General features: G+C 36.3%; 2 protein-coding genes and 1 long non-coding RNA gene across 4 annotated transcripts in view; 2 read left to right on the top strand and 1 right to left on the bottom strand.

The window, feature by feature from the left end:
- Positions 1 to 5,678, bottom strand: part of nr2f2 (nuclear receptor subfamily 2, group F, member 2) — a 278,032-nt gene extending 272,354 nt beyond the window's left edge. Inside the window, exons 1-2 of one of the 2 annotated variants that reach the window (XM_079875073.1) lie at positions 5,602 to 5,678; positions 5,070 to 5,218 (exon numbers count right to left, since the gene is read on the bottom strand). The gene's annotated coding sequence lies outside the window, so the exon portion shown is untranslated. The remainder of the gene's footprint in view (positions 1 to 5,069; positions 5,219 to 5,601) is intronic. The other variant, XM_079875074.1, reaches the window with a different exon arrangement.
- Positions 5,679 to 6,104: 426 nt separating this feature from the next.
- On the top strand, positions 6,105 to 9,755 carry LOC307160553 (arrestin domain-containing protein 4-like; the record flags this gene model as incomplete). Its single annotated transcript, XM_079874711.1, has 7 exons — positions 6,105 to 6,151; positions 6,508 to 6,759; positions 6,868 to 6,931; positions 7,220 to 7,367; positions 7,804 to 7,906; positions 9,194 to 9,450; positions 9,675 to 9,755. Coding segments are annotated over exons 2-7 (897 nt in total), but the record flags the coding sequence as incomplete, so codon positions are not given.
- LOC307159910 lies at positions 9,756 to 11,657 on the top strand. Its single transcript, XR_013821462.1, has 3 exons — positions 9,756 to 9,798; positions 9,994 to 10,145; positions 11,148 to 11,657. It is a non-coding gene; the product is annotated as an uncharacterized lncRNA (long non-coding RNA).
- Positions 11,658 to 13,650: the final 1,993 nt, after the last annotated feature.

The following is a 13,650-nucleotide window of genomic DNA, read 5'->3' as shown; positions in this document are numbered from 1 at the left end:
CTCTCCATACTTTATTAATGCAAGCTGCAAATGATGGTGAACGGTGATATTTGTCTGTTATATCACAAAAAGTACAAAAGGGGCAATTTATTTATATTGCTTGCAATTTAATCGCTCATCCACAAGAGGGCAGTGCGTGTGATTATCTGCAACATGAAAATATCTGAAAAAATCTACTTTTCATTCATATATCAATGGCATACTTATAAATAATATTTAAATATTGTATATGTTCAGATATGTAAAAATTGTATTTCATTATTATTCTTGCTCTGACTCTATAATCTCCTTTCTTTTCCTGTTATGATCTGTCATAATCTCCTTTCTTTTCCTGTTATGATCTTTATGTACTTGAGAAAGTGTTGGGGAAAAGACTGTTGTTGTTTTTTACGCAAAAAAAAGGGGACGTTTTAAGCTATGTTTATGTATGATCCAATCTTTTTAAATAAAAATAAAATAAAATACATAAAATGATTAAAAATAAATTGTTGAGAATAATAAAATAAATATTTCATGCATCCTGATCATCATACTGCAAAATGAATAGACCAAAAACTGCAATTATTTCAACAGTTTTAAATTATTAAATTATATAATTGTTTAGTACCCTGAAACTAAAATAGATCATACTGTCAAACACAGAGAAAAGAATCTGTCAAATGCAGGGATACCTAGTAAAAATAAGAATTCATCAAATTAAGAATAGCTACATGATATAAATGATGTGCATGATGATGGCCACCTCAGCTGTCATAAACGCCTCCCAACACTTCATATTTTTAAACTCATTAAAATGTGGGCACATAATCTTTCATCCATAGTGACGGGACATTTTGACTAAAGCTTTCTCTGGCCAAGTGACTCACATTCTGACCACACATTACAAATTCTCAGCCCCAACTAAACACGCCACTGTCAAAAAAGAAAAAAGAAAGAAAATTGTCGAGCCACGGTACAGTATTTTTTGGAAAGCAGGGCATAGGTGAAGGCCATGGGCTAATGGCAATGAGGGATTTGTCAGTCATCCTAACATTTAATAATCCCTGGCTCTCCATTTTCTGCTGTTTGTTTATATTAACCTCTGGTTGAACCCACTTTAGAGGCAGCCTCTGTGCCAGAAAGTTCACTGAACATTCAGCATGGAAGCGGAGAACATGTCATCTCGAATCTATTAGCCAACAGGGGAGATTGCAGCAGTCCACGCACCACACACACACACACAACTCGTCTCGCATACACTCTAGGTAAGCTGCAAAACCTCACATTTCTGTACTGATGGCGCCTGTAACTGAGATTATTGCATGCTATGACCTGATTCTGACCTCTCTTTTTCACTCATGCTGAATAATCATATCAAACAATGCAGTACATCTAACCGTTACTGCTTTCTACCACATTCAGTATAGTTCTCTTGTGCCATCATGAATGGCTTAAACAGTCTTGCTTTTATTGCATTTGCTGTCTTGGTAAATTAGAATGATCTCAAACGGCTTTAGGTAAGCAACATCTGTCGAGTTGCACCTGGAAAGATACACTTGAAACTGGAAAGAAAATCCTCAAGATTACTTTTACTATTTGGAGTTGTATTTTTAAAATAGAAAGTAATATGTAATCATAAACACTGGTAATCACCTGAAAATTTCTGAGCTCTATGTATTACTATGGGGTTAGAATTGTTGCATAATTCCAAATAAATAGATTGAGATTCACAAACAAATGTAAAGAGACTCACAAAAATGTATTAGACTCACAAATAAATAAAATGAGATTTTCAAATAAAAATAAAATGTCACAAACACAACTCTGCCTGGCATTTATTTGTGAACCGGTTTCTGTGCATTTGTAAATCGCATCTGTGGATTTTGAAACACTTCTAGCGTTGATGTGCAGACAAATCCACAAATAAGTGGACTCCACCCACCGTTTCCTCAAGCCAATCAGATAACAGCCACATTGAGCCGGCCAATTGTAGCATGTTCTCGCTACAACAAATCACGTTAGACTTTACGATCAGGGTGGTCTTGCCCTCAAATAACTTTGCTCATTCATCTGCATTGGCTCAAATAGGAAGTGTAAGGCTAAGGCCCATAAAATTGCTTCAGTAAAATATGTTTAAAATTAGGATTTCGTTAGAGTTATGGATTTCGTTAGAGCATTAGACTGTGTATCAAGCCAAGACACATTTTTATGAGCCTTTGAAAATGCCGCTTAAATCTCTGTTATGGGAACAACGCGTTATGGAAGTCACGTTACTCATGCTGACTAATGAATAACTGGATTCAACCTCGTGATAAATACGCGAGTTTGTGTAATATAGGTGAAATTACTGTCACAACAGCCAACAGCTTTTCCCACTTCTTCAGTCAAGTTTTAAATCTAAGCTCCATGGATCTAATGATCTATAGAGCATTAAATATGTTAAATAGTATTTTCAATATTAAATACCTGTACTACGATTCCCTTTGTTTGTAGAGAAGATATAGGTGGGTTATTTTTAAACGTGTGACATGTTGTCGCCTTCCAAGATATATCATGCATTTAAAAGTGAAATGCCCATTTTTTGCTTTTGCTTTTATTTATCCGTTAAAACACTTTATCACACAAATAATATTTCATATGAATCAGACATTATAATTAGGGCTGTACTGTCCTAGTCGATTAGTCGATTAGTTGGTCGATACGTTCTGGTTCGACCAAAATTCTGATTGGTCGATTTTCTGCCGCGTTTATTTCATCAGTTTTGCCGCGCTGAGGCGCGCTCATTTCATCAGGTGGAAAGCACTAACTGCTAATGGGGGTGTTTTCAGAGTACCCTTGTTTCACTGTAACAGTCTGTCTTCAAAACACCCCCCTTGTTTTCACCTTTTTTGGATTAGTTCAACCCAAGAGAGAGCGTCGAGCGTAGAAGGTTTGATGCTGAATATTATTTATTTAATTGTGAGAGCGTTTAATAGTCAGTCCTCTTCTAACATGTCAACAACAAAGAAATCGACAGTGTGGCAGCATTTTGTTAAAATTGATAACAGGAAAAAGGTCGAATGCAAAGTTTGCAAGCAACAGTTTTCCACAGTTTGACGACAAACATGACATATCATCTAAAAGTGGTAAGCTCACTTGTCTGCGTTAGCTTGCCCTGTCTGTTTTGAGTAGGCTATGAACATATCAGAATTAGCATATTTCAATGTTTTAGTGTGATAACCTAACTTTTTTATTTTTTATTTGGAGCCTAATGCGCAATTGCGCTGTGCTGTTGGTTGTGTTAGTTTTGAGCCTAGGATGCTTTATTTCAGTTATGCACTTTATTTCGTTTCTGCTCTTGATCTGGTTTGTTTAATAAATATTCTTTTTTTATTAAAGTGGACGTGCCTTTTGTGTTTATTAAGAGTAAAAGCTTTAAGTTAATAGTCTATTCGTGTCTCAGCTGCGAAGCTGAGCTCATGTTCAGCCTCGCTCGGTGCGAGGACATGCACGGTGAAATAATAGTGTCTGACAGTTATAACTTATTATTATAACATATGACAAAAATAATTGTCTAAATTATGTTGCATATTCCTCAACAGTTCTTGTGATGATATCACTAGTTGACAACATAGTACTATTTTCGGAAATCATAAGCTATGATATTGCGCAGGTGCACGTGATGCAGCGCTGTCAGAGCTGACAGACTCGAGTGTCAGACTCATTTCAGTGCAAAATAATTAGGTAAAAAACGATTTAATATACTGCAAATAGCCTAGTAGTTGTTTATGTTTATTTATAATTCATTTAGGCGGACAACAAGGCTATAGTACTGCGCACAGTGCGCATCTAATTAATTTAACGTTTTATTTTCTAACGTCATTTTTAGTCGATTTTAGTCGATTTTTAGTCGAAAATTTCAGGACTTCAGTCGACCAAGATTTTCTTTGGTTGAGTACAGCCCTAATTATAATGTTTTGTAAAAGTTACTTACAGCATCCAAAATAAATGCAAAGATGTATTTTTCAGCATTGCTCATACTGTTACATCTTCAATGATGGTCATTTGGTATTCTACATAATATTTATGTCCTATAGCTAGCTATTTGTCACCGCGATTATGATATAAAAGACAAAATCATCTGTTTTGCCATTTCTTACATCGTCTACCCCGTGCGAGGCTGTCTACACTGGACAAAGCAAATGTGCAAATTATGTGACCTCCGTGTAGTTGCGTGTAGTAGCCGCTACTTCAGAAGAAGAATGGGCATCCGTTTACTATCAATGTAAATTTTCATATACCCAGCACTAGTCAATAAGGAAGATTATAGACACGTCATATATCTCCAGGTAAGAAAAAAGACGTCATTGGTAAAATGTGTTAACATTGCAAACAAGTTAGGTTTTCATTACAGGGAAGATAATGGGCTATTTGCTTTTGATGCGCTGTGAGTCCGGTGTAGAGAGGGTGTTATATGATGCTTGGGATCTGTGATGATCATAATTTGTGTGTAATCCTGAGTTTATCCTGATGGAAATCCTGATGGAACTCCAACAATCTTTTGGAAACGGTGTTTTAACCACACAAACAGTTCAATTTGAATGAAGCGCCCATAGATTACAGCTCCATTTTAAGGGTGCAAATATCTTCAAAATGAATCAGATTCAGTTACCGCCCCCGAATGTAAAGTCTACCGTGATTGGTTGTAGCAAGAACGTGCTACAATTGGTCAGCTCAATGTATCTGATTGGCTTGAGGAAATGGTGGGTGGACTCCACTTACTTGTGGATTTGTCTGCACGTCGACGCTAGAAGTGTTTCAAATCCAGAGATGCGTGAGGGGATTTACAAATGCTAATTTTTATTTGCAAATCTGATTTTATTTATTTGTGAGTTTTATAAAATTTTGTGAAACTCTTTACATTTATTTGTGGATCTTAATCTATTTATTTGTGAATTTGATACATTTTTGTGAATCTCTTTACATTTGTTTGTGAATCTCAATCTATTTATTTGCAATAATGCAACAATTCTAACCCTATATATTACCGGTAATATTGTACTGAGAACATAATGCAGTAGACATAGTGTTGTGTAGGTTTATATACTGACCATTGGGTGGTGATAAAGAGAAGAAACTTCTGGAGAGGAGATATCTTCTATTAGCTAAGTTACATGTCCTCAAGGTTGGATGCTTGCTGATCCAAGATAAGTATGAGAATTGGGTGGTCTTAACACATTAAAAAAACAAACACCTTTTCCTGTCAATAGAAAAATTCGAGTTATGTGCTAACTTACTTGCATCTCAACTGGAAAGCCTTGTAAACCATTTAAACCTGACAAATTAGCCAATGTTCCCTTAAACACTTTAATATGACTGTACACGTGAATGGACGTTTATCAGTAACATAATTGCATATCAAAATCATACTACGTCCTTGGAAACATGGTAGTAGTCCCGTGGTACTTTTTAAGGTGAAGCCAATGTCCAAAAGTGCATAACGTTACATCAGAAATTTCTGTTCATTTGTGATGGATATCTTTCCAGAAAGTGGTGAACATGAGTAGGCAACAATTACAAACAACAATGCAGCAAAATGAATATACTCTAGTGTCGTGAACTCGCGGGAAGATAATAACAAACCTTTCATTAGCTCTGTGGATAGTTGTTTGGAAGTTTCTTTCTAGTCGTCGTCAGAAAGGCCTCTGACATAAATAACGGCTCTGGGTTTGGCTGCATGAACATCAAAGCAAGCAAGCTGATTGGCTGTGAGTCAGCAACTGACCAATCAAAAAATGTATACGTATTGTCGCTGGCCTTATATCAGCTAATATTCGTTAGCTCGACTTATAAATTTGGGTCCACAAGAAATATTTTGTATTTAAATGGCAATGCAATTGTTAAATATAAATATTTGTATAATTGTAATCAAATATTTCATTTTGTGAGAGGGGTACTTTTATTTAACTCCGCCTTTTATTTAATTTTTATTTAACGTTACCCTCTTTATATATAAAGTTTCTGTTTCTGATGCTGCGGTATTGTTGTAAATGTCTGTCGAATCGAATGACAGAAACATCCAGATAGGAGGGGATAGTGCCTGAAAGACATGCAAATCACCCCATATAAATAAACACTGGGCGTGGCTTGCAGACAACCTGAGTCGGGCGTGTGCTGCTGCAGCATGAGCATAGTGAGAAACAATTCGAAAGAATATACAATGATTGTTTATTTATGTAGTGCCTTTTAAACATTGCCTGAAAGTGTTTAAAAGGCACTTAATGCGTCTTTATAAAAGTTAAGTTGATATTGGCTATAGTAGCTTAATGTCATGTTGGACACGCGATTAGATAAAGTGTGTGTGTGTGTGTGTGTGTGTGTGTGTGTGTGTGTGTGTAGGTGTCTGTGTATAGGTGTGTAGGGTGTATGTGTGTGGTGGTAGTGGTAGCATTTTCAAAATCTAGATGCTGATACAATAATCCACAATTGCAATGAGATAAACAATATGTGTGTTTTTCCTATTGAAATGTACTCTTATGCACTCCCCAGAAAGCAAGATGACACATACTGAAGGAAAATCACTGGATTTGATTCTTGATAACAATGACCAGAGAGATGGTTACTGCTCTGGTGAAGTTGTGGCTGGACATATTTCGCTAAAATTTTTTGAAGCCACCACAGTCAAAACCATAAAAGTATTACTGAAAGGATATGCTCAGGTGAGTTGGATGCACAAACGGTCCCGCTGTTCTGAAGAGAGGAGATATCTCTCCTTATCCAAGACACTTTTAGCATCAACAGGTAGGCCTGCAATTACTCATGATTTTTTGTCATGATTGAAGTGTGAACTGTTGCATTGCCTTTGAACTCATGAATGTAGTACAGTTTGAATTATTAATATTTGATTAGGTCAAGACCTCATCCTTCATAGTGGCATGTATGAGATCCCTTTTGAACTACAACTACCTCAGAGGTAAGTTCAAATGTTTGGCAGGGCTATTCCAAGCATGGGTCGGGGCCCAGTGCAAGTTCTTTGGGCACTGTTTGATCAAATTACTTTCTAAAGTGTGAGACCCAGTGCACACACCAGTTTCAGTTGTTTAGGCCTAACATAAAGGCAGCAAAGATTATAAGATAATTGCAAACAAATATGTATACATTGTGTGTATATATTATATATTGTTGTATTAATTGCAGGTCAAAATGAACTTGTTACACCTATTCAGAGCACTGACACTGCACATTTTTATTTGTCTCCTAGTCCCTTGGTTTCCTCGTTCTCTGGAAAACATGGCCATGTTTACTACATGGTGCAGGCAGTTTTAAAAACACCATTTCATGAGAATCAACGTGTTTGCAGAGAACTTTGCATCATCAATCCTATTGATGTCAATATGCCAACGTTAATAGTGAGTATGTCAAAAATGCCTTCTGTTTTCCTACGCATACCCATTTTGAGGTGTGCATCCAATGGACAATGTACTATCCCATGAGACCATGGGAGAGAAGTTATGAATAGCAGTCAATGCTGTAGGTCACATGATGCCAGATGTAGTACATTCTAACTTCATTCATACTATATAGAACATACATTTTTTGAATGGCTGCAAAGTTAGTTCCTCTTCTAATGTAGTACGTTACTCAGACAGTATGAGATTTTAATGCACCTGAAGAGTTTAGTATCAAACCTGATTAAAGACACCTGCTAATCAAGGTATTGGAATCTCTAGAAGACACATTAGCATCAGTTAAAAATGAAATGTAGAATTGATGTAAAATCTGAAGCAAAGAAGTACTGCATTAGAGAACATCCTCCTGACCTCTTACTCAGAGTTGTCATTACAGTATCCAGTGTCACAAACCTATAAGAAGATGATCGGCTGCTGGATCTTTACGTCAGGTCCCATCTCACTGTCTGTCAGCATAGACCGACAGGGCTATTGCATTGGTAAGATAAAATAAGTATATTTTTATGAGCGTTGAAGCTTTCTGGGTGTGACAGGATGACCGTATTTAAATATTGTAGGTTTTTGCTCAACTAAAGTTTGCCTAAGGTAACAAAGTTACCAAACGTAACCAACAATTTGGGGTCCATAAAGAAAATGCAATTCTTTTGAACTTCCTATTAATCAAAGAATCCGGAAAAAGTATGTATCATCCATGTTTCTTGAGCAGCAAATCCGCCTATTAGAATTATTTCTGAAAGATCATTTGACATTGAAAGCTGGAGTAATGGCTGCTAAATAATCTACTTTGTCATTACAAGAATAAAATGTATACACTCCTTAGGCAAAAAAATGTAAAAAAAAAAATGGGCCATGTCCAATATGGCTAAACACTAAGCTTTTAAAGGTCTTGACCAGAAATTATTGGTCCGAAAATCCGCAAAATTTAAGCCAATGCACTACTTAAAAAGCCATTGCTGTCTCAGAAAAACATCAAAGAATCATAATGAAACCCAAGTTCCATGGTAACGCTCCAGAGCGGTGTCTTCAAAAATCTGCTGAGAAATATAATCATAAATGCATCTCTACCACAGTGAAGAGTGGAGAAAATGTTGTTGTGTGGGGAGCCTTTTTAGCTGCTGGTATTGGTGAGCTACTTCACTGTGGAAAGTCATTTAATGCTTTGGGGTACAGGAGAATATTGCAGGATGGCTTGCTTCCCACAAATGAAAAGTTGTTATCTAAAGAGGAATGATCAGAAGATATTTTTCAACAAGACAATGCTCCTGCCCAAATTGCAACCAAGATAACCAAAGAAGTGCCTTGAGAACAAGTTCATCAGGCTCATGTTTTGGCTAGATTTGAACCAAGAATATTTGGTCTCATATGAAACTCAAACGAACTGGGAGACATTTTTTCAAATACTCATGAACCGTTTGAAGCCATTAACATTAAGTGGAAGTTGGGGAAGTCTATTCCATGCTAATTACTTTATCTAGGCTGCGGTATTTGTTGTAATTCTTGCTAATTTCCTGACAAGAGATTTGTGATTTAAAATGGTTAAGGCCATTAAAAGACCACTAAATATTTTTGGCTTGGCCCAAAAACATATGTCTGGGTGGATCATCATCAGATCGAAGGTAAACTTATGATTCCACAGAGTTTATTTCAAGGGATATATGACTGCTTAGCAATTTTCTTCCATGCTGCTGTAATAGCAATGTTATTTTAAATAATTTGCTTTTCATCTTGTATGACACAATTTTTTTTTTCTTTTTTTTTTTCTTTAGGAGAATCAATCCCAATCTGTGCTCTGATTGAGAACCTCTCCTCTCGTCTAGTTGTGCCAAAAGCAGTGATATACCAGATACAGACCTATATGGCAAAGGGTAAAAAAAAAATCATCAAACGGGTGGTTGCCAGTGCTAGTGGAAATGTAGTGCCGTCCGACTGTTCCAGCAGGTGGAATGGAAACGCATTGAAGATTCCTCCAGTTTCTCCATCCATTCTGAATTCAGACATCCTGAAAGTGGAATATTTGCTTGCAGTATGTAATAATTTTATGATGATTATGAAGGATTTCTTTTTTTTCTTAGTCAGTGTTACCAGTCGTTTTAATAATATTCTGATAAGCATAGTATAGATGTAAATAAATGTTGATTTACTAATAATTATAATAATTTCTATAACCTCTACTAGCTAATATAGCTATGTATTTATAAACACCATTTATATGAATCTTTATTCTATATGTTTGTTTCTCTTCTAAAGGTTATTGTTCAGATACCAGGTGCCAAAAACCTAAAAGTACAGCTTCCACTGGTTATCAGTACCGATGGTCATTGCAGTCACAGTTTGCTGTACCCCAGGTTTACCCTACCAGATGTAGCTGAAGGTATGGTGCAAATTTGATGCGGTGAATGCAGCTTATAAACTCTGTGAAAAAAGACTTTTTTTTTTCACATCTTCTCACTTTCAACTGCTTTTATTTCCAGAAAATTACTTAACATACATGCATAATTTGTTCATATTGGTTAAAATATGTACATGCATCTTGTTTTTGTTTTTTTTATGATCATTTGCCTGACAGCCCCACCCAGCTATGCAGAGGTTGTGTCAGAGGAACAGTTTGAAGAGCACAGAACTCCAACCTACCAGCCACAACCGGACTGGCTGTTGGATGGCCCAGAAATCGCTTACATTCAGCAGTTCCGCCTCCAGCCTCCTCCCTCTTATTCAGAGGTCAGTCATTTCTTCATCGTTCCATTCTTTGTTACACCTTTGATAGTGTCTATGGCTACGTTTACACTTGGCATTAACATGCGACCTGTATCAGGATGTTGTCCACATACATACTGAAAAGACAAGTGTAAACGCGCTTCTGATCAGCGTGTCTAGGTTCGGAGGTAGTCGAGGACGCATTGTGATCGGATCTCAGTGTAATGTAAACGCAATCCAGCCATCATGTCTGCATTCACAGGTGGACGTCACACACAACCCCGCCCACTGTCATTATTCCCCCTCCTCTCTCCAGTAATTTCTGCATGTAGCTGTGTGGTTTTGCGATACAGTCGAGTGCGAAGTACATCACAAATATACTGAAATGTTTGCTTTCGCACCCTAAACTTGCAGAACCATTCATTTTCTTTAAAGAACGCCCATTTTTCCCACCACAGCTGGCAACGTTCTCGGATATGTTTCTCTATACCGTTTCCATTACGGCATCTATCCACATTATTAGTACTTGCAGCCTCTTCTTCCACCTCATTTTGCGAGATTTGTAAAATGTACCTCGACTGAAAACTGTTTTTAAAAAGAAAACCCACCAGTTCAGGTCGACTTTGCACCGACTTTTTTTTTTTTTTTTTTTTTTTTTTTTTTCACGGGAATGCGAGATCCGATCTGTTATCCAGATAACGAAACCACTTGATGTGGACAGGTGTAAACGCACCGATCTGCTTGATCGGATAACGGTGATCGCATGTTAATGCCAAGTGTAAACGCAGCCTATGTCAGGGCTGTCCAAATTCGGACCTAGAGGGCCACTGTCCTGCAGAGTTTAGCTCCACCTTGCCTCAACACACCTGCCTGGAAGTTTCTAGTATGCCTAGTAAGACCTTGATTAGCTGCTTCAGGTGTGTTTAATTGGGGTTGGAGCTAAACTTTGCAGGACAGTGGCCTTCCAGCAGCAGGATTGGACACCCCTGGTCTATTTCATATTATCAAGCCTTTGTCACATTGCAGATTTACCCAACTGAACACTGAACTGAGCACAAAAGTTTCTTTTGTGGAGAAGACCAAAGAACGACCTTGTCCCTACACATAGCATTTTCCCATTTTCTTTGGATTATGGATTGAATATTGCTGCTCTTATTGGTGAAATGTTTGTTCTGATGAGCACATCATGATCAAGGTTTGTCCACTTTGCAGCTTATTCTGACTTTCTGAAGAGTTTTTTTTCTTGACTCTTCTCTTTGTTGTTGTGACATTTACAATTTCAGATAAACTGTTCTATAAAATGCAAATAAAATGCATAATAACTGTAAATGTTCTCTTTATAAATCAATCTCACGGACTCTTCCCGTCCTATTGGCCAGAAATAACTGCAATGCCATCAGTCTAAAATCTGGAAATATCGTGATTTGGTTTAAGAAAATGTTCATTAGAATTTGTAATCATAATGTATGGTCACAATATTGTGATGTGTAAATATTTGAATCTGATTATGATGTGCTGCTTTAGGTCCAGGTTATCACCAGCATAGTTGCACTTGTATTATGTATTTTATTATATATATATATATATATATATATATATATATATATATATATATAAAATAATGTGTGTATATATATATATATATATATATATATATAATGTTTAGCTAAAAATCACAAAAATGGATAATTATCTGGAAAACAACCAGCTGAATGGGGTTATCTGGATTTGTTTTTCACAGCATTATAACTTAATGATTTTTTTTTTTTGTACGACTGAATATCTTTTGGCTTTTCTGAAAACATCTTACTACTTTTTGTATGAGTATAATGTAAGCAATAAACTGAAATGCCCAGCTGTGGGAATCAAAATCCGGGGCAGAACAACTTCATTAGCACAAATGTTCATCAATAACCCCTCACAGTCTCGCCTGTCACCTCATTTGTCACAGAGGCATTTCCTTTGAATGGGAAAGATTAGAATTGCATGAATAAGTGTTCATTCTTTATTCATTGTCAGATGTACACATACTGTATGATAATGATGTTAAAATGAACATCTGAAAAAATACCCAAGTTTCAGGAAAAAGTGCACAAGTGTAAAGAAATATTCACAGCATCACTTTTCACTGTTACATTAACTATAGCTTTATTGAATATTATTATGTAATTACTGTACACAAAGATATAATGGTTACACTGAGTTTGCACTTACCGAATTTCACAATTATATTTGGATGGATACAATTAAATTACATTTCTATCAACAAATAATGCAGTTTTCTGGCACATTTATTGCCCATTTTGACATTCAAAGACAAAATTTCAATGTTATTGTACTGCATATCAAACAGTTTAACCAACAAAAAGTTAGTTTTCTAAAGAAATGTTGCAAAACTAAGTCTCAGCAAAGCTAACTCACAATCTGTGCTTCACATCAGTTTACAAAATGCAACTGTCCTCTCAGAAGCAAAAGAAAACATTAACAAATCGGATAAAATGTACCCATTACTGAAAAATACATTTTCCGTAACCATTAAACACTTACTTTTCCCCCATATACCGCAACCAAATGAGCATAAATAGGATGAAGACCTACCTCACCATATGTGTTTATTTATCTTGCTGTGTCTCAGTAGTCCCATAAAGTGGATTATTGGACCGGCGGATCCACCTGAACTCTGAGTGCCCTGAACCCTAAGAGATATCTCGGTTGAGATTTTATCCAAGTGTGAATGTGCAATATTTATAAGAAGTGTGAATTATTTAGCATTTGGCCGTCATACAGCCAGTTTTTACCCTCTGAAATGCATCATTGATTAAAAAAAAAAAAAAAAAAAAAAAAAAAAATGAAGAGGAGGCTGAAATGAAAAATGTTAACCTCTATGTTAATGTAATGTAAACTGTGTTACAGCAACATTCAGACCTTCCTCACCCTAAATTAACAATGTTCTACATTGGAACCATGTCTGCAAATCATTATGATTTTAGAAGACTTTGAGAATATGAACTCTGCCTTTTTGTTTGGTTGAATGTGGATTTAATGTGATCTTACACAGTTTTATCTTCTATCACCTCATATATTTAGACAGGACACATGGTTATACACAGAGATGAGTCACACCAGGTTCCAAAAATCTTTGTTCAAGACGTAACGTAAATGTATCATCCATGTGCTGCTCATTATTTGGTCATTGTTCCATATGCTTCTCCGCCAGTATCCTGTGCAGTCAACAAAAGTCACTTTTCATTCAGTTCATTGACACTTCTATGTTCCCTGTTATTCAAGCAAACACAAATGAGCTCTTCACTGAAAATATAAGATACCACATTTCTACATCAAGCAGCTAAAACCAGAAGTAGTTTCAATATTAAGATACCTAACAAAGACACTTTTTGTGAGGAAAAAAGGTTTATCAAAGTTTTAAACTTTTTGATTTTGAACTTTAATCAAACACTGCCCGATGAATTCACATCACGTGAAGACGTGTGACAGAAGATTCTTTAATCAAAAACGTTAACCTTTCCTA

This window comes from Squalius cephalus (assembly GCF_949319135.1).
Source record: "Squalius cephalus genome assembly, chromosome: 6".
In the NCBI taxonomy this organism is placed as follows: Eukaryota; Metazoa; Chordata; class Actinopteri; order Cypriniformes; family Leuciscidae; genus Squalius; species Squalius cephalus.
The sequence above is the reverse complement of the archived record's forward strand: the minus strand, read 5'-3'. Positions and strand labels throughout refer to the sequence as shown.